We start from the raw sequence: 26,237 nt of genomic DNA on the forward strand, positions 1-26,237 counted from the left end.
TGAACAAGGGAACAACTGTGTGTGTGTGTGTGTGTGTGTGCGTGCGTGCGCGTGCGCGCATACATACATACTGGCACCATGAAGACAAGTTCAGGACAAATTCAGTCCTAGCACACAATCTGTCTCTACCTGTTTCCCTTTGATAGGAGATGCAATAGTGGATGGCAGACCAGAAACTAAAACATAACTAGTTAATGATCCCTACAAATGGTGCTGGTCCTTTGTGCTGCTGAACATGTGAGGTTTAAGAGCAAGTGTGTTGAAGTTTAAAATGTCAGTGGGGGCACTGGATTTCCTTTGCTTTCCAACTGATACCAGGATGGGCCTACTCTGCAAGTTCACCTTTTTTTGGTGGGGAAATGCCTCATTAATGTGGCCCTGTCAGAATTTTTAAAAATGCTATTGTTGAGGTTCAAGCCACTAAAGGCACAAAGAGGAAGAAAACGAAGAATCTGGATCTGGATTTCATTGTGTAAGGCAGACTGAACTCCCGAGTGACTCAAATCAGCTTTCTCCGAAAATCTCTGCCACAACCGATCCAAGTTAAATTTTGCCAAACAACTACAGGGTTAAAATACAAAGGATCATTGAACACTTTATTACATACAAAATTGTTTCTACAATAATTTCTATCCAGACAATAAGGTTATCTAGCTATAATGTATCTTTCTTTGCCCGTTGTAGCTCATCTTGCAGCGATGGAGGGGCATCTGCACTGCTTTAAGTTTCTGATCTGTCAAGGAGTTAGCACGACACAGGTGTTGACAGCGAGGAATGACCAAGGTGAAACCCCCAACGACCTTGCAAAGAGGTTCTACAAGGACAACATAGTACAGTACATCGCAGCTGTGGAACACGAGCGGGATCACTCGGATGATGCAGAAAGTATGCAAAGCGAATAATTGATAGTAACAGTAGGCATGTGTTGCACAACGTGAGCAGAGGGAGTGTGTGTTGAGGTACTGGAACAGTGGGCAAGAGTTTGGGAGTGCAGGAGCAGCTGAAGTGTGTGGATGGCTTGAGAAGGAGGAAAGTGTATGTTCTTCAGAGGAAAAAAAAATCCAAACGGTAATTGCTAAGTGGGGAAGGTGATATTTTCTGAAATGTTTAAAATCATGTTTGCAGGTAATCTTTTCCTTTTTGCTACCATTTTCAGATCTTGCATTTCCAGCTCATGTGAGTGCTTTCAAAGGAGATCTCGAGGCTCTGCGACAGCTAGTGGAATCTGGAGTTATTAACATCAATGAGCGAGATGATAAAGGCTGCAGCCCCATGCATAAAGGTCAGCTTCCATCCTTTGTCCAACAACGTGACTTGTCAATAAAAATCGTTTTGGTCAATTGGTGCTTACTGCACATCATTATCACAGGGCTTTTAGTTCTGCATCCTTTATTTTGGTGCTGTTTGGTGAAGGTACAAGCCTTCCAAAATACTAAACTGATCAAGAAAGTCTATTCAGCTGAAATCTGCCCACTGTTCAACAAAGTTGTCACCAAAGTAATTTGAAGGCAGCTGAGGTTGGTTGAAGTGACAATTTTTACATAATTCTGAATGTGTGCTCTTTGAGCTTTGGGGATGTTGCTGAGGCAGAAATAATTTCGGGAGCAAGATGAAAATGATCAAAACATTACTTTGCAAACTTATTCATTTTAATTATATCCTTTGTATCAAATAATATATGATTACTGCAGGCAGCTGCTGAGATAAAAGAACAGTGAAAGTACTGAATAGAGGGGTAGGCAAAGGGGTCTGAGCAGCCCATCGCATTCTCTCTCTTGTATTAGTTATTATTTTTAAGATACTAGATCATTTTTAAATTCGCCTGTGGCCTAGTCATTTTCCATATCTGTAGGTACGCTAACCCTATAGACCTCCAAAGACAAACATGTCTTTCTAATTTTGCGTATCACTAAATTTAATCGGTCAACAAGTTATATTTATTAAGGCATCGAGCTTGGGTATTCCCTCTCTAAGTTCTCTTTTATAGCTTTTAAGATGTTTCCTAAAAGATATAAACAGCATAATTGATGTGAACAGGAGCATGTGCCCTACCATTCCTTCTGAAGCTAATGACCAGCTCTTTTATTTTGCTGCTATTGATGCTGTTGTCATGACACCATGTCACTAGACTGTCTGTCTGCTTCCTGTACTCCAACTCATCATTATTTGAGATATGTCTACTATGGAGGCATTACCTGACAGTAGTACATGGAGTTAGAGCAGAATTGACCACCCAGTCATGAGTGGGAAACTGAGGGCACAGCATTCTGGGATGCCGGTGCTGAGAATAATCATGGCTGAGGTGTTACTGCCTATCCTCACTAATTACAGTCTGTTGGTCAGGAAGTCAAAGGTCCATTTGAAAAGGGAAACATTGAGTCCCAGGTCTAGGAGTTTGGAGACAAGTTTGCTTGGAATTATAGAATTGAAGATGGAGCTGTAGTTAATAAACAACAGTCTAACGTATGTGTCTTCACAGTCCAGATGCACCAAAGATGAGTGAGAGGTGCAGGAAATGGCATCTGCCGTAGACCTGTTTCAGTATTAGTTGAAATGCAGTGGGTTGTGGCTCAGAGTTCACAGTAAATTTATTTTCAAGCTACATATGTGTCACCATATATTGCCCTGAGATTTATTTTCTTGCCAGCATTTGCAGTAGAACAAAGTAATGCAATAAAATCAGTGAAAAACTACTCTCAAAGGCTGACAAACACCTAATGTGCCAGAGGGCAAACTGTGAAAATAAAAGTAAATAATACAGAGAATGTGAGTTGTAGAGTCCTTGAACATGAGTCCTTGGCTTGTGGAAGCAGTTCATTGTTGAGGTGAGTGAAGTTATCCACACTGGTTCAGGACCTACTGGCTGAAGGGCAATAACTGTTCCTGTGGGACTTAAGGCCCCTGTACCTCCTTCCCAATGGCAGCAGTGAGAAAAGAGCATGATCTTGATGGTGGGGGTCTGGGAGGTTGCAGTTAAGGCATGTCATGACCAGCTTCTTGAAGCATAATATGATGGTGGGTGTAAGAGCCGATAGGTGGTAACAATTATCTTGTTTTTTTAGTTGTCTTCTTAAAGCAGGTGGGAACCTCAGATCAAAGCAAGGAAAGGTTAGAAATGTCCCTGAATGCCCTTGCCAGCTGATCTGCGTAGATTCTAAGGACACAGTCAGAGATAGGGTATGTGTCATGGTTGGAGCTTTGGAGGTGGGATCCAAGAAGCAAGAATTTACCATTTCAACAGACATCATCAGCATCTCGCATTCCTTGGATAGAAGTAGTGTAGGTTAATTCTTAATTCTCTGAGATGAATTCTTCCACTATCTTTATAACAGGAGCATTTGGTTCATGTAGTAACAGTTTATATTTTGAAATATTTTCATTTTGATCTTGTCCCATGGAACTGATACAATGATAAAGTAAGAACAAGGTATTTTTAGCACTGCCTGACTAAAATAACTTGCAGGAACTCCATACATTTTATTACTTGAATACATGCTTCACTAATTCTTAAGAGTGATCTTAACAGAAGAAAAGACTTACTGCTATTTGTTACTTAAACTATTCTATACTAAATACTGAAGTGAGACGTGTACATTAATGCACAGAGACGTATATTCTTAGTGTGTGGCGTATCAGGGCATCTAGTAAGAAGGTTGCCGGTTCTAGTCAGAAAATGAAGTATCTAAGGCCTCCTTGCAGTTGCAGAGGACCTACAGGGAAATATTTCAGAGTTTATTGCTGTGGGAATAATCTGGATGTTTGTTCCATTTGGATGAACAGACAGACAAACTTTTTGACATACATGTTAATGATTGACGTCGATCGAGTTAAATGTGAATTACTTCCCACAGCAGCGTGAATGCTTACTTTCAGGGCTTGTGTGGTTTTTCACAAAAACTTGCTGAGAAATTCCTTCATTGGTATTGTGACCACTGCAGAAATTGATATGATGCCATAAACATCAAGTAGGTATGCTATCAGAATTAAAAATTGACTAAGTTATCCTTCAGTTGTACTGACCATTGGTCAACTGGCAACTCAGCATCATGCATAGTTTTAGCCACTGAAGCTTGGGAAAGATAGACTGGTCCTGGAGTGGATACTGTACAAATTCACAAGGATAGAGGGTTAAAAGTATCTGGGATCTAAGTGGGCCACCAGTATTATGACAGTATTATAGCACTCCCTATTGGTTGAAAGATTGAATGTTGGTATGATTGAAATGGTTAACTAATTTGAAATGGTAGATACAAAAAAAATTATTTCTTCCAGTGGGCCCATCAATGACAAGAACTAATTTCTTACGTTAGAACAAAATTACTGAGGAATTAAATCAGGTAACATAATCTCAGATGTAGGGTTACTGAAGATTTAGAATTTAGTCACATAGATGGCTGCAGGTGGTGGGTCAGTTGGAAGGTCCAAGTCTGTTTTAGATCTTTCTTATGTGGAATTACTGAGGAACGTGGAATAATGGAGTTAAGGTACAGATCAGTTTTGTCATATCCAAGCAAAGAGTACAATTGACGTTTCAGGCCAAGGGTCTTATGACGTCAGGACTTATGAAGGTTCTCAGCCCAAAACGTCGACTGTACTCTTTTCCATAGATGCTGAGTTCCTCCAGCGTTTTGTGTGTGTTGCTTGGATTTCCACCATCTGCAGATTTTCTTTCATTTGTCAGCTATGTGACAGAGTAGACTTGAGGGTCTGATGGACCATTTCTTATTCCTGTACAAATTGGAGTGTGTGAGGGTGTTGTTAGAACAATTCTCTCCTCAGGTAAGTAATAGAAAGTTGAAACAAGCAGTCTATTATTTTTTGGTGCAATCATGTAACCTATAAGCATTCATACTAAACCAGATATAAATTAATTCATTTACAAAATGTACAAAGGAGGAATTTTAATTCCTGGATGAAGATCCAGTTGGATATTTGAGCTGCTGGAGGAGATTTAGTTTTTCCATTTAAGTGGACAGACCTTATTAATATGTATCAGTTATGGATATTCGGAGGCAGTTTGCTGGCTTTAGAATTACTGAGAACATGTGCTGAGAGGGTATCAGCCAGCAGGTTTATCAATAGGGATGGTTAGTTAGAAAAACATGCTGGATGAGGAAGATGGGTAGTGGGGTGGGGTAGGAAAATGTGCCTGTTCTGCTAGGCCATACACAGGTAAGGTTTACTACATGACAGGGCCTCTGTGTAAATGGTAGAACCACTCATGGCTGTTCAGTAAATAGTTTAATTGGGGTTATTCCTATTTAGCAGACAGTACCATTTTATTTGCATTTTCATAATATTTTAGCCAGATATTGGGAGGCTTCACAGCTGCATGTGAAAACAGCTGGTTTTTAAAATAATTACCAGGCAACAAAAGCAACCTTGCAAGTTTTTTGTTTTAAGTTCAACTTCTGTCGGAATTTCTCCAAAAACTTTGCTGAAAGAGTTTTCATCTGCAGGCTATGAACAATGGGTTTCTTTATTGCTGATTTGAAAACCAATGATGTAATATACAAGAGAAAGCTGCAATAATGAAAGTATCATGAGCAATAAATAATCCTGTAACCAATTGAAATGTTTCTTTTTTCTTATTGGCTGAACTGAAATATTTCTGACTGCCACTTGCAATTCTAATTCTTAGCTGCTGGGCAAGGTCACCTTGGCTGCCTGCAATGGCTTATAGAAATGGGAGGAGACCACCATATTAAAAATGATGCTGGAGAGACACCGCTGGATGTGGCTAAGAGGTAATGAGGACAGAAACTGTACAGACAACAGTAGAGCGAACAATTAATGTTTAGAGTCAGTGACCTTCCCTCAAAGTTTAAAAACTCAAAACTTACATCAAAGTTTAAGATGCAGGGGATGTGCAGAAGGGAGGAAAGAACAAAGGGTAGAAAGCAGAAGAAATTAGATGTCAATAAAGGTTCTAAGTCATCCAGGTCATTGCCTATCAAGCAGTAGTAAATCAAGGCAACTGGACTTGCTGTGTTGTCTGTGAGTTGCTCAAAGGTATAGCAATCACATGAGGGTCATTAAGAGTCATAGAGGTAAAGAGAGGGTCATTAATCTTATCTTTGTATGATGGAGGTGTGAACTGTGGTGGAAACACCGGGGTAGAGATGTTAGGACTGCATTGCAAGTCTGATGGGAGGTGTCGTACCCCACCCCTCTGTTTAGGGATGGGTTTTCCAGTTTGACATAGGTAGCTTCTTTAACCTCTCTTTCAAACCATCTAAGAAATTAGGTGAAAAATATTAGTGCAAGCATTGGGAGAAGTAAAAAAAACCCACAAAAATTGGGTTGGAGGAGATGTAAATGGCCATAGCAGAATCCTTAGCTGTAGTTGTTGAACTTGGTGTGGAGGATGGATGCCATAATGTTCCTAAGGTAAGGATCAGGGGTAGTTCCTTCTTTGGAATAGCATAGGATGTGAAGGGGAGGTAAAGTGGTGTAGAGAATTGAAGCTGCAGCAAGTTCTGTTTAACTCTTGTTGGATGAGCATAGATGACCTGCATTTAATTCTCCCTAATTAGAAGAGGCAATATAGTGAGAAACAAATATTATGTAGTAAACAAGTACAAGTACAAATAATTTGGGAAGTGATCTTCTGGGATCGTTAAGAGTGAGGTACAGTATGAAAAGAGTGACTGTGAGAAGTCTGAATCTGCTCTGCCTCGAGGCAGCAACAGGACGAGCAGCAGCTGTGGCATTGCTGAGAGTGGGTATAAATGGAGTATCGGGTACATTGAGAATGGTCACCTTGGGAATGGCCACGTTATTCAACATGGTTTTGGTGTGGAGGATGAGTAGTGCTCAGTTAAATTTTATTATCTCTTCATATTAAACTGGCAGTGAAGGATCTGGGAGTTAGGGTAGTAGAATATAATTCCTGCACAATGTGAGAGAAGAGGGACATTTCCAATGTCCGTAATGACAATTCCTGACAGAAGTGCATCCAGCTGCAACTTCTGTCTAACAGCAGCAATTGGAGCTGTGGTTGGACTTGCAAATGGAGCATCCATATTGCAGAAGGTATCACAGATGGGATATTTAGTCAGTTTGATTTATTAGTGTGTTGTCTATTATGTTCAAAATTTCAAAGGAAATGTGGTATATTGCAGTCTGCTAACATACCGCATTGACGGTAGTTATAGAGCAAGCACAATCTGCTACATAGTTAAAATGGAAATGAGAAAATACACAAATAGTGTGTGGAATTATTTGTTACCACATGAAGCACATTTCAAAATTTTGTCCTGATGAAGGGCCTCAGCCTGATATGTTGACTGTTTATTCATTTCTATAGATGCCGTCTGACCTGAGTCCCTCCAGCATTTTGTGTGTGTTGCTTTCAATATTTTTGTTTTACACCAGTATTTTTGCAAATTAATAGAAAAACTTTCACCATGAAAGACAACATAGTAAAAAGTGGCTTGAGTTATATCTGGAAAAATTATATATAATTAAAATTATACATTAGTACTGTCTTTGTAAATGGGATTTCAAATGATTGTAGACCTTAACTCTGAAAATCCATGGTTAATACCGTAAGATTCTAGCATAATGTAAGAGGGGAGATATAGAAATAGTTAAAACTCGTGCTTTCAGGAAACGTTAAGGGAATGGAACCTCTGCTTTACCAAACAGAGCCATTTTAAGGGAACAACATGATGCTGAGAATGGAAATGCGAGTGGTTTGTAGCCTTCACTATAACCCATCATATGTTCAGCGGAGACCAAACCTGGCCAGTAGTTATGGAGATGTAGATCCTGGAAACAGGCCCTTTGGCCCACTGAATCTGTGCCAGCCATCAACCATGCATTTACACTAAACCAGCCTTAGTTCCTTATTTTCATTCTGCCCATGTTCTCATCATTTTCCCTCATATTTTACCACTCAGCCTATGCAGTAGGGACAATTTCCCTATCAACCTGCATTCTTTGAGATGTTGAAGGAAACAAGAGCACACAGAGGAAACCCATGCAGCCACAGAGTGGATGTTTAAACTCCACACAGAAAGTACTCAACATCGGGGTCAAAAGAGTCTCTGCTGCACCACTATGCTTTCCTCTGCACCCCAACAACACTGTGCTGCCACCCAGCAGCTGGGGTGTTCATTCAGTAAGTCGTTGCTCTGGATCCCAGATGTATTTTTAAATGTATGGCCAAACAGAACAGGGAATGACGCCTGGTCTCCAGGGAAACACTCCCCCTTTCTACCTGGAGAAAGCCACTTTCAGGTAGACCTTTCCAGACGCTGACAGTGGCAGGTGTTCATTGCAGACAAGATAATTAAGGGTTGTTATTTTGAACTGGGATTTCTGGCAGGACCCCAGGTTGTTAGCCTCATGGTGCTGCTAAAGGGATTGTTGCCCTGGATACAGTCAATGAAAGAAACAGCTGAGGTTACGCACAGGGAATGGGCTGCTCATTAAGCCTGTGTTTTTATGTAAAACAAATAATCATCTCCTTACTGCCAGTCTTCTGATGCAAGTTGAGCCTGTGTGGATTTCCCTCTAATATAAAATCCATTTAAAAGCACTCACAGTAAACTTCTTTTGTTCCAGCAACTGTTTTGTGAAATGTAAATTGAATTGATCTGAAGGTAAAAGGGGAATATCCCAAATCCGAACATTTACCTTGTTGGAAAAAAAATCTCTGAATATTTCAGAGAGCCAGCTGAAATTAGAAACAGATTTTATGGTTCTACTGACCTTAGATCTGTTCTTGGTCCTTATTTTAAAAGTGTGTATCTAATAACAGATTTATGTTGCATTCGGTTGTACATTTACTGCAGGTGAAATTCTCTAAAACGCAGGGACTTGTCAGATACTGGAAATCCAGAGCAACACACACAGAATGTTGGAGGAGTTCAGTGCGACAGGTAGCATCTATGGAAGTGAATAAATAAATGCCAGGGCATTTCATTAGGACTGGAAGGGGGAAGACAACAGTATATAAGGGTAGGACTGGGAGAGGGGAAGGAGCACAAGCTAGAAGTGATAGGTGAAGTCAGGTGGATGGGAAAGGTAAAGGGCTGGAACAGAAGGAAACTGATAGGAGAGGAGAGTGAATCACAGAAGAAGGAGGGGCATTTGGGGGCAGCTGAGGAGAGAGGTAAGAGGCCAAAGTGGGGAAAAAAAGAAAAGAAAATACCGGAAGGAGAAATCGATATACATGCCATCAGGTGGAAGCTATCCAAATGGAATACGAGGAACGGAGATAGAAATTAAAATGATTGGCCACCAGCAAATTCATTTTTTTTTTGGAGGATGGAGCAGAGGTGCTCGACAAAGCAGTCCCGCAATTTACAATGGGTCTTACCAATATAGAGGAGGCTGCATCAGGAGTACTGGATACAGTAGACAACACCAACAGATTTTCAGGTGGAGTGTTGCCTCACCTGGAAGGATTGTTTAGGGCCCTCAATGGAGGTGAGGGAGGAGGTGAATGGGCAGCTGCAGTAGTTCTGTCAGGATGGAGATTAGTGGGGAGAGATGAATGGATAAGGGAATCACAGGGAGAGTGATCACTGCAGAAAGCTGAGAGTGGGGGGAGGGGTATGTAAGGCTACGTTTGCTGGTCACCTGCCACCACACCAGCCTCCGCGTCCAGCACATAATTCTCCACACTTCCACCACCTCCAACAGGATCCCACCATCAAGCACATCTTCCTCTCCAATTCCCCCACTTTCTGCTTTCTGCAGGGATCGCTCCCTATGCGTCTCCCTTGTCCATTCATTTCCCCTCCCACCCACAGATCACCTCCGGTACTTACCTTTGCAAGCAGAACAAGTGCTACACCTGCCCTAAACCTCCCTCACTACCATCCAGTGCCCTAAACAGTCCTTCCGGGTGAAGTGACACTTCTCCTGTGAGTCTGTCGCGGTCATTTTCGGTGCTCCTGGTGTGGCCTCCTGTACATCGGTAAGACTGGCGTAGATTAGGAGACCACTTCACTAAGCATCTGAGCTCTATCCACCAGAACAAGCGGGATCTCCCAGACGCCACCCATTTTAATTCCACTTCCCATTCCCATTCCGATATGTCCGTCCTCCTCCACTGTTGGGTTGAGGCCACACTTGGGTTGGAGGAACAACACCTTGTATTCCGTTTCGGTAGCCTCCAACCTGATGGCATGAACATCAATTTCTCACACTTCTGTTAATGCCCTCCAACCCCGCCCCCCCTTCTCCATTTCCCATCCCCTTTTCCCTCTCTCACATCTCCTTGCCTGCTCATCAGCTCCCTCTGGTGCTCCTTCCCCCTTTTCTTTCTTCCACAGTCTTCTGTCCGTTTCACCAATCAGCTCCCCAGCTCTTTACTTCATCCCTCCTGCTCCAGGTTTCACCTACCACCTGGTTGTTCTCTATCCTCTCCCCCCACCTTTTAAATCCACTCCTCAGCTTTATTTTCTGCAGTCCTGCTGAAGGGTCTTGGCTTAAAACATCGACTATACTCTTTTTCCCATAGATGCTGCCTGGCCTGCTGAGCTCCTCCAGCATTTTGTGTGTATTGCTCGGATTTCAAACATCTGCAGATTTTCTCTTGCCTGTGGTTTGGTGGTTGGATCCTATTAAAGATGGCGGAAGTTGCAGAGAATGATGTGTTGGACGTGGAGGCTCAGGAGGTGGTGGGTGAGGACAAGGGGAACTCTATCCCTGTTAAGGAGGACTTCTCTAATCCCTGTTTCCTGTACGAATGTTACTGCCTTTTCTCAGTTCCTTTGTCTCCACCTCATCCTGGGAACAGATTCCGCAAAGACGAGGGAACTGAGAAAAGGAGTAGCATTTTTTTCAGGAGAAAAATGGGAAAAGGTATAGTTAAGATATCCATGGGAATCAGTAGGTTATAACAGATGCTAGTCAATCAGAGATGGAGACAGAGAGATCGAGAAAGGAGTAAGAGATGTCAGAGATGGACCTAGAGAATTTAAGGGGAGGGTGGAAGTTGGAGGCAAAGTTGATAAATTTGACGAGCTTAGCATGGTACATGAAATTCACTCCTGTCTACTGGGGCCAATTCAGCACAAACTAACCACTTAACTTGAACATTGTAGATTTTCCCAACTGGCTGCTGTTAAACTCTTGGGAGGAGGCATAGACGATGTCTCAGATGAAGAGCTGAATAAAGACAATCCCAGTTTCTTTGACCAACATGGCAGTGAGAGGAGTACGGATAATCAAGACAGCATTAACCACTGTCCTTCTCAGAGAAGGGAAGCTCGAAGTAAGTTTGTGTGTTTTGTATTAAGCAGTGGATAAATCTGCACAGTGCATGGCAACAAGAACAGAAGGAGATACAGTTCTGCACAGATTGTTGTTCTCCAAGTTCTGTTGAAGAGGTAGACGGTAGCTAAAATGAGTGTTGAACAGGGAGAAAATAAAAAAAGGTGTATAAGCAGTTTTGGCCAACTTTGTAACAAAGGCCACAAAATATTTTCTGCAGGTTATATATCCTCCTCTACCTTCTTCTCATACCCACTTCTTGTCTTAGATCCTGAAATAGCTCCAGCAAGATCCAGTTTAACTCTCCACAGAACAAACACCCAGGTGATGAGGACCCTGATTATTTTTACTCATTCCTGCGACTTGGACATCACCATCAAGCTTAGCATTGAGTTCCCATCTCTAGTTGCTCTGGAGTAACTTGTTAGGCAACTTCAGAATGAATTTAAGAGTCACCCACTTTGGTCTGAAGATTTGAATCATATACTGAAGTGGGTGAACAAAATCAGTTGCTCTGACAGCAACTTCATGGTCCCAGTTTTCATCTTAATTTTCTCCTTCAAGACCCGTTTAATTAACTGAATTTAAACTTCCAAACGATCATGAGATTTGAGTTCTTTCAGTTAGCATCTTCTGTCCATGTTTGTGGGTACTGGTGCAGTTAATTCAATGCTATTTTAATGTAACACAAGAGTTGAATTGACTGTCAACATGATGCACATCCCTGTTTTGGTTCAAGCAGAAGAAACATGAGAAGAGCAGTAAAACAGCATCATACAATACACAGTGGCACTAATGAACTCTTCACTGTGCCATTTCTTTTCTGTAGTGAGAAATCCCAATAGTGAAAATACAGTTCATAAGGGTCAGACACTTGAGCGCTGGGTGGAAGGTGCTGATGCTTTTTTGCTGGTGGGGGTGGTGGATCATTGCCTTGCTGTTGTTTCTGCATGGGGAGGGGGCTGTGGGGTTCTAACATCTTAGCTCATTCATTCTTTGGGGCACTCCTTTGTTTTCCTGGATGTTTGTGAGGGAAAGGAATTTCAGGATGTATATTGTATACGTTTCTCTGACATAAAATATACCTATTGAAACACACCCTTAGCAGAATACACTGAAAATGTGCCACATTAGTGTATGTTTTTTGAGCTTTGCTATTAGAATCTGGCTCTGTTATCTTTTAATAGAAATTAATTTTGGTAGCTGAGTGTAATATGTAGCCTTCAATATATTATACTTGAAGTGCTAAAAGCACAGGATGAAATCTCTTCTATTTATTTTTCTTAAATATTGGTATTTTAAGCTCTATTTCCAGTGTTGTCCCATTTTATATTCCTGTAGTAAAACACTCTAGAAAAATATTGTTTTTTTCTAATAATCAATAACTCATGTTTATAATGCAGTGAGGGCATACAAGAAGATTGAGAAATTTGAGCGGTTATTGCAAATCGCCAAAAGTAACTACAAGCAACTTGGAGGTATGCTGGAAGAGGATCAGCTCCAACAAAAGGAGAAAAAAGAAGCTGAAAGGTACTTGTGTTAGTATTAATATTTGAACTGCCACTGTCAGTGGATAATGTCACTCAGTATCAGTACCAGAAAGCTATGCTGGATCTGAATTGCCCAATGAAATTACTATTTGGAAAATTTAATACTGGTTGAGCAACCCATATTTGAAATGCTTGGGGCAGGAAATTTTTCAGATTTTGGAATATTTGTAACTGTAATGAGATACCATGGGAATGGGACCCAAGTCTTAGCACAACATCTATTTTCATTACATATACAGCATATACGTGCATTCTGAAGGTGCTTCTATATAATTGAAACCCGTTGGTTTCCTTGGCTGCATAAGTCTAAGGAAGACAACCTCCGGCATTAGTGCCACAAAATAACAGACAGTACACCGCATACAATTAAAAGATTATATTTATGAATCTTAATTTGACTAAATGGTTAGTAAAGAAAAGAACAAAAAAAAGGCCCATTTTAATGAAACAGTGAAATAGATTCTCACTGATTCTCAGTCGATCTCGCCCCTGACTTCGTTAAATCATGGTCCAGTTCCGGGTTGAATCCTAAAACCTCTTCTGTGTCTACCCTCTTCATCTCCTCTTGAACAAAAGCCCCAAGCCCAGTCTTGGTATCCCCTCACCAGAGAAGCTTCCCCTTAACCCGACCATCCTAATTGGATGGCACACGTTTCTCCTCATCCCTTATCTTCAACAATAACCAGACAAGCTGAAAACAGAACAGACTGCTCTTACAGAGCTGCTAAATGAAATACATACAGCATAACAGTAAACATACGGACCAGGGCATTACATAATATTTTAAATAATTTTGTGCATGAAGCAGTAATGTGTACATTGAACCATCAGAAAGGTAAGCTATCACTACCTCGGCTGCCCAGGTGGACATCAGTGGCTGTTTGGCATCACCGTCATTCCTGATACGAAATTTATGTGCTACTGGTGAACGGTCTTTGGCTTGCACTTGTCCAGCACACATATGTACTGATGCAGCTGTACAGCATGTCAGATTTATCAGCAATGATCGTGGCAAACCCATCAATGAATTTCCCTGCTGCTTCATGATCAGCATACGCTTTATCACCACAAGTACTTAAAAAATTAATGCTGTGCTTTCTCCTAAATTTCTGCAGCAGCCTCCTTACTATTCACAATTACATTCAATTTCAGTTCATCATGATAGATCTTTGCCTGTTTCATGATCAGCATACTGTTAAGCAGCTTATGTTCACTCCAATGCTGATGAAACCACTTTTTCAATACACGATTGAGAGCTTCACTTTTCGCTTTATGCAGTGTTCTTCTATTTTCCCCTTGAGTTTTGTTCTTTGCATATGTGAGGTCATTTCTCAGAACTTCCCAGTGTCTTGTGGAATTTTCCACTTGTGACACTATGACAGTGCTAAAAAACACTTCAGATTTTGTAAGTTTTTAGATTTTGGAAAACCTGCAGTGAGGTTTTCTGTCCACAGAATCTAACCAAAAGTACTGTAGATCTTAAGCAATAATTGAGTTAATGATTATTCTGGAAAGAATGAAACCTTTGTTTTAGGATTTTTAGAAACAAAGTGTCAGCTACTGTTATTTTGGCAACAGACAATTCTAATGTACTAGATTAATTTTAAACCAAAATACGAGAGGGGATTGATAAGTTTGTGGCCTAAGGTAGAAGGAGTCAATTTAAAAAAACCTAGCACATTTACTTTTCAACATAGACCCCTCCTATATTCACACACTTAGTCCAGTGGTCGTGGAGCATATAGATCCCTTCTTTGTAGAAGTGGTCCACAGCAGGGCTGATTGATAAGTTTGTGGCCTAAGGTAGAAGGAGATGAGTTATTAACTTCAAGCTTTCTGCATTGTCACTCAGAGTTGAACTGCACGTGTATGTAATGAGAGCGTCCCGGACCTCTAGGTGGTCCACAGCAGGGGTGATTGATAAGTTCATGGCCTAAGGTGGAGGGAGATGAGTCATACAGCTCTCGTTACATGTAGTTCAACTCTGAGTGAAAATGCAGAAAGTTTTATGTTAATATCTCATCTCCTTCTACCTTAGGCCATGAACTTATCAATCACCCCATGCTGTGGACCACTTCTGGAGGTTCTAAACACTGACTTCTACAAAGAAGGGATCCGTATGCTCCACGACTGCTGGACTAAGTGTGTAAATGTAGGAAAAATAAATGTGCTACGTTTTCTAAAATTGACTCCTTCTACCTGAGGCCATGAACTTATCAATCACCCCTCGTATCGAAATGTGTGGAAATGGTGCCTCTGTTCTTCAAAGTAACCTAAACTAACATTTGACGTGGCCTAAGTGCTTAAGGTATGACAGTGTGGACCCTCTGGTACAATATGATCTCACTTTGTGGAAGACTTAATTGTCCCAATCAACATCTTTTTAGTTAAAGGACAGATCATTTAGTCATTAATGTGTTTAAAAAGTGCTTTAGCAGAAACTGGACCCAGTTAGTGTCATTTGGCAGTGCTACAAATCACTGCTGTGTAAAGAGGCTGGGAAACATTATTATCACATTTCTGTTGGACAGAACTACGTTAGTCATCAGATAATCCCATACTTTTGAAAATGCTAAATTGAATTCACTTAAGTATAAATTCATAATGCAAGAATGCTGTTCTTAGGGTTATGGGAAGATTACAATCTAGCCCTGTTCTCAAAACAAGGTGCATTTTGATGTTTTCTTAGAGTGAGCAATTAAACTGATTTATGACCTCTTTTATAAACCTACCAATTCCCACGGCTGTCTTGACTGTAGCTCTTTCCACACTGTCTCAAAGTGAAAATGCTATTCCCTTTTCTCAGTTCCTTTGTCTCCGCTGCATTGTTCTCGGGATTTGGCTTTGCATTCCAGATCATCAGAGATGACCACCTCCTTCAAAGAATGGTGTTTCCCTTCCTCCACTATTGATACTGCCCTCACCCATATCTCCTCCATTCCCTGCATGTCCACGCTCACCCCATCTTCCCTCTGCCTTAACAGTGATAGAGGTCCTCTTGTTCTTACCTACCACCCCATGAGCCTCAGCATCCACCACGTCACCCTCCGCCATAACCAAAGGGATCCAACCACCAAACATAATCTTTACCTGCCCCCCCCCAACATTCCACAGGGATCGCTCCCTCCACGATTCCCTTGTCCATTCACCCTTCCCCACTAATCTCCCTAGCAGCACTTATCCCTGCAAGTGGCCCAAGTACTACACCTGCCAAGTCACCTCCTCCCTCACCTCCGTTCAGGGCCCAAAACGGTCCTTCCAGGTGAGTCAGAACTTCCCTTGCGAGTCTGCTGGGGTCGCCAGTTGCATCCTGCACTCCCGCTGCTGCCTCCTCTACATCGGTGAGACCTATCGGAAATTGGGGGGGGGGGGGGCTGCTTCACTGAGCACCTCCTCTCCACCTGCCAAAGGCAGAATTTCCTGATGGCAAAGCATTCTAATTCTGATCCCCATTTTGTTTCGACATCTCCAACCGGATGGCATGAATATTGATTTGTGCTTCCAGTGAATATTTCCCTCCTCCCTTCTTCTATTCCGCTCTCTGGCTTCTTATCTCTTCTCATATGGCTATCACCTCTCCCTGGGTCTACACTTTCTCCTACTCCTATGGTTCACACTCCTATAGGATTCCTTACACTTCAGCCCTTGACCCCTCCTATCCACCTGGATTCACCTCTCACCTTTGTGTTTCACCCCTCCCCCCACCTCAGCCCAAAACATCAACTTTTGTGTGTGTTGCTTTGGACTTCCAGTATCTGCAGACTTTCTCTAACTTCCGTTACTGCCCCTTCTCCCCTTCTTACCCCATCCCTGATTTATTTCTCCCCCTCCTTTTTTTTTCTCTCTTTCTGCCCTTCACTCCTTGCCTGTTCTCCATCTCCCTCTTGTGCCCCCCTCCCCCTTTCTTTCTCCCTAGGTCCCCCATCCCATGGTCCTTTCCCTTCTCCAGCTCTGTATCACTTTTGCCAATCACCTTTCCAGCTCTTAGCTTCACCTCACCCCCTCCGGTCGTCTCCTATCATTTTGGATTTCCCCCTCCCCCTCCTACTTTCAAATCTCTTACTATCTTTCAGTTAGTCCTGACGAAAGGTCTCGGCCCGAAACGTTGACAGCGCTTCTTCCTATAGATGCTGCCTGGCCTGCTGCGTTCCACCAGCATTTTGTGCATCATCTGCAGACTTTCTTGTGTTTGTAATCTATGACCAGTTGTATTTGGGGTCTTGGATTTGAGATTCGTCCACACTTCCCATTCTTCCTGTCGTCATTTTCCTCTACAAGGCACGGACGTTTTGTGCTGTGTTAGATGACATCAATAAGGAAAATCAGTCAGGCCTTCTGCCCACGATTGCACAGCGACACTTGCTTAGAGTTTACAGTTCACACGGTTGTTGTGGGCTTTTCAGCAAAGTTACTTCTCCTGTAACTCTAAGGACGTGCCAGAACACACTCCTGGATGTTGGGTGTGGAGCAGCACTTTAAATGGTGTGTTGATGTAACTTGCCTTTGTCCAGGCTACTGCAGGAACTGCGGGCACAACTGGAGTACGAACGTCTACGACGCGAGAAGTTGGAGTATCAACTTGACGACTGCCACACTGAAATCTGTCATTTGAATCGATGTTTGGAGAAGATGAAGATTGCCAGCAGTTCTGTGGTGAGTGGGTTGATTGACTCATCGTGATTGAAGAATCCTGGATTTTCAATTTTTGGCAAAGAACATTTAATTTTAGCAGTGAACCCAGGGAATATTCCACAATCACTCTCATCTCTTCTCTAGCACTCAGTACCTCCATTCACTTCTGAACTGAGGCTGTCACGAGACAGGGAGGCAAGAGGTTTAGGCAGAACCTAAGCCAACAGAGGAACTGAGAAGGAAAAGATTGCAGGTCTTGGAAATCTGAAATCAAAAACAGAAAATGCTGGGGATGCTCAGCAAGTTGGGCACCATCTGTAGGGAAGGTGGAGGAATGGGAGGGAGGGGGAAGGGAGAGGGACAGTTTACATTTCAGGTTGATGACTGTTTGAACTGGAAATGCAACTAAACACACACATTTTAAGGAGCAGAGAGAGGAAAGGGAGCTGCAGTGCTCTGCTTTTCACAACTCAAGCATGTTCTTGTGATTCCCCCCCCCCCCCCTCTTTTTTAGGCAGATTATGGAGGTGACGAAAAGCATTTCTGTCACCTGGACAAAGTTGTCATCCAAGTTGTTTGCTTGGGTTCATCGTGAATGATAATGGTTTTGTTACTTTCTTCCTGCTGTTACCGTTCATTTCCATTCTCACCAGATGTGGAAGAACTTCACAATATAGTCATGAGAATTTGTATCATAGAGACTATTTAACTCCTATATCCATGTTGGTCAAAAGAGCTCTTCAGCCTAACAAGTTGGCCTGTAGCCTTTTCATTCCAACACAGGAAGTACACTTTCAAATACTTTCTAACGCAGGATGTTCTTTTTCCTCTACCACCCTTTTAGGCAGCAAGTTCCAGATAACCTTCACTTATGGGTGAAATACCTTCTCAACGTGTCTCTGTTCTCTGAGCCAAAGCCTGGAACTGCTGACATTGTCTGCTTAGTGTAAGCAGATTCAGATTTGTATATCTCATGTATATTGAAAAATACACTGAAATGTGACATTTGTGTTAACAAGGATGTACTGGGGCAGCCCCACTTTGTCCTAAGAGCGATCCCTATGAACAAAAAAAGAAACCACCTAAGACTGAGTTGTGACCATGATGGAGACTGCAGCTTTCACCATCTCCTCATTCACTATAACCAGGTGCCTTATAATTTGACACAACTTAATCTCTCCTCATTTTAGTGAAAGCAACCTTAGACTAAGTAAATTTTTGTCGCTGTAATATTTCAGACTGATAACATCTTTGAAAATCTCTGTCCTTTTTCCAGTGCTGATTTTCCTCTCTATATTCTTTTCCAAAAGTATACTTCATGTTTTTAATCCATAAAATCTATAATGATACCCTTGGGGCATGTCTACACCGATAATTCAATAGGTTCACTGACAAAATGTCAATGTCCCTAATGCTTCATCCCCAATCCTGCCATCCGTGTAAAGTGTGAAGGGCTGTTGCACTGGGTATAGCCTCTCACTTTCCATGGAGATATCGAGTCATAAAGCATGGTGGGCCTTCATCCCTCTGAGTCAGTACCAATTGTGAAGCTCTGATTTTATATTAATTCTACATTTATTTTTTCTCCACACATTCCCAAAGGCTCCCCAAATTCTGGGGCTATTTACAGTGAACAGTCTGCATGGCTTTAGGATGTGGGAGGAAAATGAAGCAGCGGGAAGAAACCCATACTGACACGGAGAAAGTATAAACTCCATACCAATGGCTGCAGGTCTGGATGGAACCCTGGTCACTGGAACTGCTTCACCACTGGTGCCACTGTTTTCTCACAGAAATATCTTTGAGGGAATGGCGGTGTGCCGTGGTCTAGCAGATTGAAATTTTCAGCGGCCCATCCCTTAAAACACTGAGCACGAGTCAAATTTGGTACATTGTGACACTTTTCCTGGCCTTCAGCCCATCTGGATGCAGCCTCACACACAAGTGGCCACCAAAATGAGGGCTGAGTTTGGTAAGCTTCTTCCCTCTTTCTCTGGAGGTATGTACCTTACCTACCTACAGAAAAGATACATTTTTGATTGCCAGGTGAAATAGAGGATAGCTTGGATGACTGCCATGCTGCAGGAGTGGAGTTTGGTCCTCACCTGTGCCATGTGCAGCAACACTGACAGCACCTTACTCCTGATAATTAAGTTCCTCCGAGCATTACTTTCCCTGCCTCCAACACATTCCAAACTTTTGCTTCACCTTGATTATCTGCTCTAGCTAATTCTTGCTGCATGTCCCAACTCCTCCAAACTGACTTCCCAGCACCCACAGGTAATCAAAGAGCTGGGCCTGATGTGAAAGGACGTGGCCTCACTCAAGTTATGATTGACTCTGATTCACTGAGGCTGCTTCAAGCTGGACACATATACCAACCATCTGTGGACCCACCATGCTCTCAGCAAAATGCAGTGCTGTCGTCCGTGTGCAGGAAGGATTTGACTAAAGTGGATCTGCAACCAGGAATTGTCACTCTGCTTATTTTCATGTCTTTCTCATGATAACACATAATTAAAAAAAACACAAGCCTTGTTTGATTCCAGATTTGATTGGTAAGCTCTCTGCTTCTCACCTCTTCTAGATCTTATAATCCACCAGTACAATGGCTGTGCTACACCTACAGTATGTAATACTATGCTTTTCCATTCCTACATAGCACTGATCCTTTACCACAGCACTCATGGAAATAGTGGTTAGTGAATCCATTGTCTCTTTCCTTGCTTGATATATGTTTCATCTGGGGCTGGTAACTTATTTACTTCCAAGATGCTGTTTACCTCGCAATCTACTTTGATACCACAAATCTGCCCATTGTCTCTGCCTGCTCCTGTCCCACTGAACTCGTCTGCATACCTCGATGTAGGTGGTTCGCCCCTTCCTGCCAACATCTATGACACTTAACATGCTCTTGATCTCCTCAAAAACTTTCAATTCCCTGGAACTGACCACTTCATCTTCACCATGGATGTCCAGTCCCTATACATTTATATCCCTATCAAGTAAGCTTTAAAGCTTTCCACTTCTTTCTCAACTAAAGAACAAACCAGTTCCACTCCAACACCACCCTCTGCCATCTAGCAGAAACAGTCCTCCCTCTGAATGATTTCTCCTTGGGCATCTCCAGCTTTCTCAAAACTCAAGGTGTATCCACTGGCATTACTTCCCTTTTCAATGGCTGTGCGGAACAGTCCATGATCCAGGCCTTCCCTGGTAATGCTCCCCAATTCTTCCTGTGCTCCATTGACAACTACATTGGTGCTGCTTCTTGCGCCCATGCTGAGCTTGTCAATTTCATCAGCTTTGCCTCCAACTTCCACCCTGCTGTTAAATTTACTTATTCCATTTATGTTCCCTCCCTCCCCTTTCTCAACCTCTCTGATTTCATCTCTGAAGACAAACTGTCTACTGACAACTTTTATGGACCTACTGATTTCCACGGCTATCTTGATTATACCTCTTCCCATCCTGTCTTCTCTAGAATATTCTCTAGGCATGTTTATTTAATTTGTTAAGGAGTTGTGAAATGAATGGAGAGTAGTGTGATCATTACTGGACATCCTGGTTCTGAACTTGTGATGGAAGGAACATGTAGTGACGAAGCTGATGATAGTTAGGCCTAGGACATCACTTTAAGGGATCCTTGAGTGATGTCTTTGGGCTAAGGTAATTGACCTCCAACACCCACACGATTCGATGTATAAGCTTAGCCAGTGTTCTCTCAATGCCTATTGTTACTAGGGCCACCAACCACACTACCACACTCTTCCCATCTATTTTTGCCTTCATTGTCTTTTTGTTTGTGACAGTCTCTATTCCCTATTCTCTATTCCTCTTGCTCTCCCATATATTTATGACGTCTTTAGGATTTCCATTATTTCATTTCTTTATGCCTTCTCTTTGCAAATTTCAACTCCTGCACAGTCCAGGTTTCTCTAAATCTTTTGCTGTATCAATACCTAGTAAAATTCCAATTATCACCAGACCTCTGCTTTACTAAGATGAGAAATACCTGCCGTTGTTTGCCCAGACTGCATTCCAACTAGAATCACTGAGATGACCTCCTCCTACCTGTATACAGGCAGAGGCTAAAGAGCAAGGCTTCTGAGATTTTAAGGACTCTTATCTCATTATTGCTATTTATTTATATTTGCATTTGCAGTTTTTTGTCTTCTGCACTCTGGTTGATCATGATTATAGTTGCTATTCTATAGATTTGCTGAGTATACCCTCAAGAAAATGAATCTGAGTTGCATATGATGACATATATGTACTCTAATAATAAAATGTGCTTTGAAGTTTGGTGCCTGCCAGAAAGTGGATTTGATTTTCTTTTACTTCATTCTGTCCTCGATGCTGCTTGATGTTCTTGAATCATTATTTGCACATCACACAATTTCTCTATGAATATATTTGCATTGGATCCTTGCAATCTACTCGCTTGACAGAATGCTGATGGATGTGTCCAATTTGTTGCTTGATACATATTTCAATGTGACAGTCAACCTTTGGTTGCATAATCTGAGGGACAGCTCCCCCTTAATGGATCCTGTCTCAGATCTGAGGACTTTGCTGAGTTGCTTGGGATGGAGTTTTCTGAATTTTATAGTTTTTTTTCCCAAACAAAAAGGAACAAATTTGCTTTTTGGTAGAGAGCTAGCATTGACACAATGGCCTTCTCCTCTGTGCTGACCATTCTATGACGCCAGCTTGTGAGTATTAGGAGTCAACTATATATCAAGAGGCTCCTGCTTGATAACAGTTCCAGGTTCTTCTATCTGTTGATGAGGTCTTTGTCTTTACTTTCTTCACCAATATTTATTAGAAATGATCATTACAAATTATACCATGTTATCTATGTCCAGCTTGAATCATTTCCTTTTCCTTCTGTAGGAAGAAAATATTGAAGAACCATTTAAAGGGAGAAAAGCATTAAAGAATAAACAGATGCTGAGCAGTGGAGGCGTGTTTGTGCGATGCATTCCTGATAGGAGCAGCTTAAACCACAGACAGCAACACCCCAGCAAGCACTCCCCTTCCACCCAATTATCTTCCATTGGCTCAAGGTTATTGTCAACTCCAGATTAAAGGCTGGATTAAATTACACCCTATTTTTCACCTCAGAAATTACTAAATCCTGAATTTTACCATGGCTTGGATAATTTATATTAGAGTTTAAAAATAATTGAAGCATTATTTCTGTGTCAGGCTACACAATTGTTGTGTGAACCTAATGAGTCAGCACAGTGAATTGTGGTAAATATTAACTTTTCAATTTGGATACAGAATAAATGGCATAATTTCAGATTTATATATGCATAATATAATAACAATGATGAAAATAGCTAAATCTACACTTTTACCAATTTAATGATCATATCTACTGTAATGCTTTACTTCATAACTTCAATGCTGTAATTTTAAATGCATCTTCAAAATATTTTGTTTGGGCTGAATGTTTCTGGTTGGTTCTCATTTACAGATTCTACTGGTAAGATGAGGAAACAAACAGGGAGAATGGATACAAGGAAGAATAAAAGTGCAGAAATGGGGGAGGAAGAGATGGAGAAGGGAGGATGAAGGGGCCTTGGGAGGAGAACTGAAAGAGGAATATTGTGACACTTTCATAGTCACAATATTAATGTTTTTAGAAAGAGACGCAGGTGCCTTGTGCCCTAATTGCAGACAGCTCGAGACAGAAGGGATTGCTTTAACAGTCACCTCAGGGACTGATCCATGAACTCAGCTGGCTGAGGGTGTGGAGGAAAATTATGCAACAGGTAAGGTTACACAAACAGGTTAAATATGTAATTGGAAATTCAGAACTTTTAATCTGTTCTACAGTGACACCTGTTGACCAGTACTGGCTTCTGCATGCAGCATCAGAGCAGCCCTTGAGATTTGCTGAGGCTGGTCTCCTGTCCAGTTCTCTTCAAAATATAGCACCAAGGAATCAAATTTCAACACAGACACCTTCAGGACTAGCACTTACAGTGGCATGCAAAAGTTTGGGCACCCCTGGTCAAAATTTCTGTTACTGTGAATAGCTAAGCGAGTAAAAGATGTCCTGATTTCCAAAAGGCATTAAGTTAAAGATGACACATTTCTTTAATATTTTAAGCAAGATTACTTTTTTATTTCCATCTTTTACAGTTTCAAAATAACACAAAAGGAAAAAGGCCCGAAGCAAAAGTTTGGGCACCCTGCATGGTCAGTACTTAGTAACACCCCCTTTGGCAAGTATCACAGCTTGTAAATGCTTTCTGTAGCCAGCTAAGAGTCTTTCAATTCTTGTTTGGGGAATTTTTCCCATTTTTCCTTGCAAAAGGCTTCTAGTTCTGTGAGATTCTTGGTCTATCTTGCATGCACTGCTCTTTGAGGTCTATCCACAGATTTTCGATGATGTTTAGGTCGGGGGACTGTGAGGGCCATGGCAAAACCTTCAGCTTGTGCCTCTTGAGGAAGTCCATTGTGGAATTTGAGGTGTGTTTAGGATCATTATCCTGTTGTAGAAGCCATCCCCTTTTCATCTTCAGCTTTTTTACAGACGGTTTGCTTCCAGAATTTGCTGGTATTTAATTGAATTCCTTCTTCCCTCTACCAGTGAAATGTTCCCCGTGCCACTGGCTGCAACACAAGCCCAAAGCATGATCAATCCACCCCTCTGCTTAACAGTTAGAGAGGTGTTCTTTTCATGAAATTCTGCACCCTTTTTTCTCCAAACATACCTTTGCTCATTGCAGCCAAAAAGTTCTATTTTAACTTCATCAATCCACAGGACGTGTTTCCAAAATACACCAGGCTTATTTAGATGTTCCTTTGCAAACTTCTGATGCTGAGTTTTGTGGTGAGGACACAGGAAAGGTTTTCTTCTGATGATTCTTCCATGAAGGTCATATTTGTGCAGATGTTGCTACACAGTAGAACAGTGCACCACCACTCCAGAGTCTGCTAAATCTTCCTGAAGGTCTTTTGCAGTCAAACAGGGGTTTTGATTTGCCTTTCTAGCAATCCTATGAGCAGTTCTCTCAGTAAGTTTTCTTGGTCTTCCAGACCTCAAATTGACCTCAACGTGTCTGAGAGGATGGTGCAGGAGGGAGGGCTTCAGGTTTGTAGATAATTGGGCTTTGTTCCAGGGAAGGTGGGATCTGTTCCGAAGGGACGGTTTACACCTGAACTGGAGCGGTACTAACATTCTTGCAGGGAAGTTTGCTAGTGCTTCTTGGTGGGGTTTAAAATAAATTTGCAGGGGGCGGGGATCCAGAATGTGAGGGAGGATAGCGAGAAGAAGAATAAAGGACAGGTGGGGACTACACGGTTCCGAAATATTAAGTGTGTAGTAGAGGAAGGTGGGGCGGAACAAGTGATAAGGAGGACTCATGTACAGAGGGATGGTCTGACGGAACATGGAGTTAAATGTGTTGAAAGAATAAGTAAATTTAGAAAGGACAACAAAATTCTAGGGGCGTATAGCCCGATGGGAGTTCAGGGAGCTGGGTTAAGCACAATAGGCAGCGACTCAAACAGAGAGAAGAGAAATGGGTTAAAAATTCTATATCTGAATGCACGAAGTGTCAGAAATAAGGCAGATGAGCTTGAAGCCCAGGTGTGAATGGGTAACTATGATGTTGTTGGGATAACGAAGACATGGCTGCAGGGAGATCAGACCTGGGAAATGAATGTACAAGGGTATACGTGCTATCGTAGGGACAGAAATGTGGGCAGAGGGGGTGGGGTGGCCCTGTTGGTGAGGAATGAGATTGAGTCCTTTGCAAGGGGGGACATAGGATCAGGAGAAGTAGAGTCTGTGTGGATAGAACTGAGGAACAGTAAGGGCAAAAGGACCCAAATGGGTGTTGTCTACAGGCCACCAAACAGTAGTATGGATATTGGGTGCAAGTTGAATAGGAAGTTAACATTGGCATGTGGCAAAGGTAATGTCACAGTAGTTATGGGGGATTTCAATATGCAGGTGAACTGAGAGAATCAGGTTGGTGCTGGACGACAGGATAGGGAGTTTGTAGAGTGCCTACGGGATGCATTCTTGGAACAGCTTGTACAAGAGGTAGTGATCACAATATGATAAGCTTTTATCTGCAATTTGAGAAGGATAAGGGTAGCTCGGAGGTGTCAGTGTTGCAGATGAACAGGGGAAGCTATGGAGCCATGAGGGAGGAGCTGGCCAAAGTTAACTGAACTGATATCCTAGCAGAAAAGACAGTGGAATAGCAATGGCAGGTATTCTTGGGAATAATGCACAAGGTGCAAAATCAGTTCATTCCCCAGAGAAGGAAGGATTCAAGGGGGTGGGGGGAAGGGGCCACAGTGGTTGACAAAGGAAGTCAGAGATTGCATAGCATTAAAAAACAGGAAATATGATAGAGCTAAAGTGAGTGGGAGGACAGATGATTGGGAAGTTTTTAAGGAACAACAGAACTTAATTAAAAAGACAATATGGAGAGGAAAAAATGAGGTACGAACGCAAGATAGCCAGAAATATAAAGGAAGATAGCAAAAGCTTTTTTAGGTATGTGAAGAGAAAGAAGATAGTTAAGAACAATGTTGGGCCCTTGAAGAATGAATTGGGTGAAATTATTATGGGAAACAGAGAAATGGCAGAAGAATTTAATGAGTACTTTAGATCTGTTTTCACTAAGGAAGACACAAGCAATCTCCCAGATGTATGGATGGGCCAAGGACATAGGGTAACAGAGGAAATGAAACAGATTGACATTCGGAAGGAAACGGTGATGAGAAGACTGATGGGACTGAAGGCTGACAAATCCCCAGGTCCAGATGGTCTGCACCCTAGGGTACTAA

At 42.0% G+C, this 26,237-nt stretch overlaps 1 protein-coding gene across 4 annotated transcripts in view; it reads left to right on the top strand.

Annotated features, from left to right (window-relative positions):
* Positions 1-26,237, top strand: part of LOC132391394 (ankyrin repeat domain-containing protein 42-like) — a 42,777-nt gene that overhangs the window by 11,017 nt on the left and 5,523 nt on the right. Inside the window, exons 6-13 of one of the 4 annotated variants that reach the window (XM_059964514.1) lie at positions 685-885; positions 1,157-1,282; positions 5,642-5,747; positions 11,064-11,233; positions 12,636-12,762; positions 17,294-17,435; positions 22,311-22,483; positions 23,571-23,627. In XM_059964514.1, coding sequence (XP_059820497.1) covers positions 685-885; positions 1,157-1,282; positions 5,642-5,747; positions 11,064-11,233; positions 12,636-12,762; positions 17,294-17,435; positions 22,311-22,483; positions 23,571-23,627 — 1,102 coding nt within the window. Of the gene's footprint in view, positions 1-684; positions 886-1,156; positions 1,283-5,641; positions 5,748-11,063; positions 11,234-12,635; positions 12,763-17,293; positions 17,436-18,258; positions 21,681-22,310; positions 22,484-23,570; positions 23,688-26,237 lie in introns of those variants that run through there. The other 3 variants (XM_059964513.1, XM_059964515.1, XM_059964516.1) reach the window with 3 other exon arrangements.

Source organism: Hypanus sabinus, chromosome 3, assembly GCF_030144855.1.
Source record: "Hypanus sabinus isolate sHypSab1 chromosome 3, sHypSab1.hap1, whole genome shotgun sequence".
NCBI classification, from domain to species: Eukaryota; Metazoa; Chordata; class Chondrichthyes; order Myliobatiformes; family Dasyatidae; genus Hypanus; species Hypanus sabinus.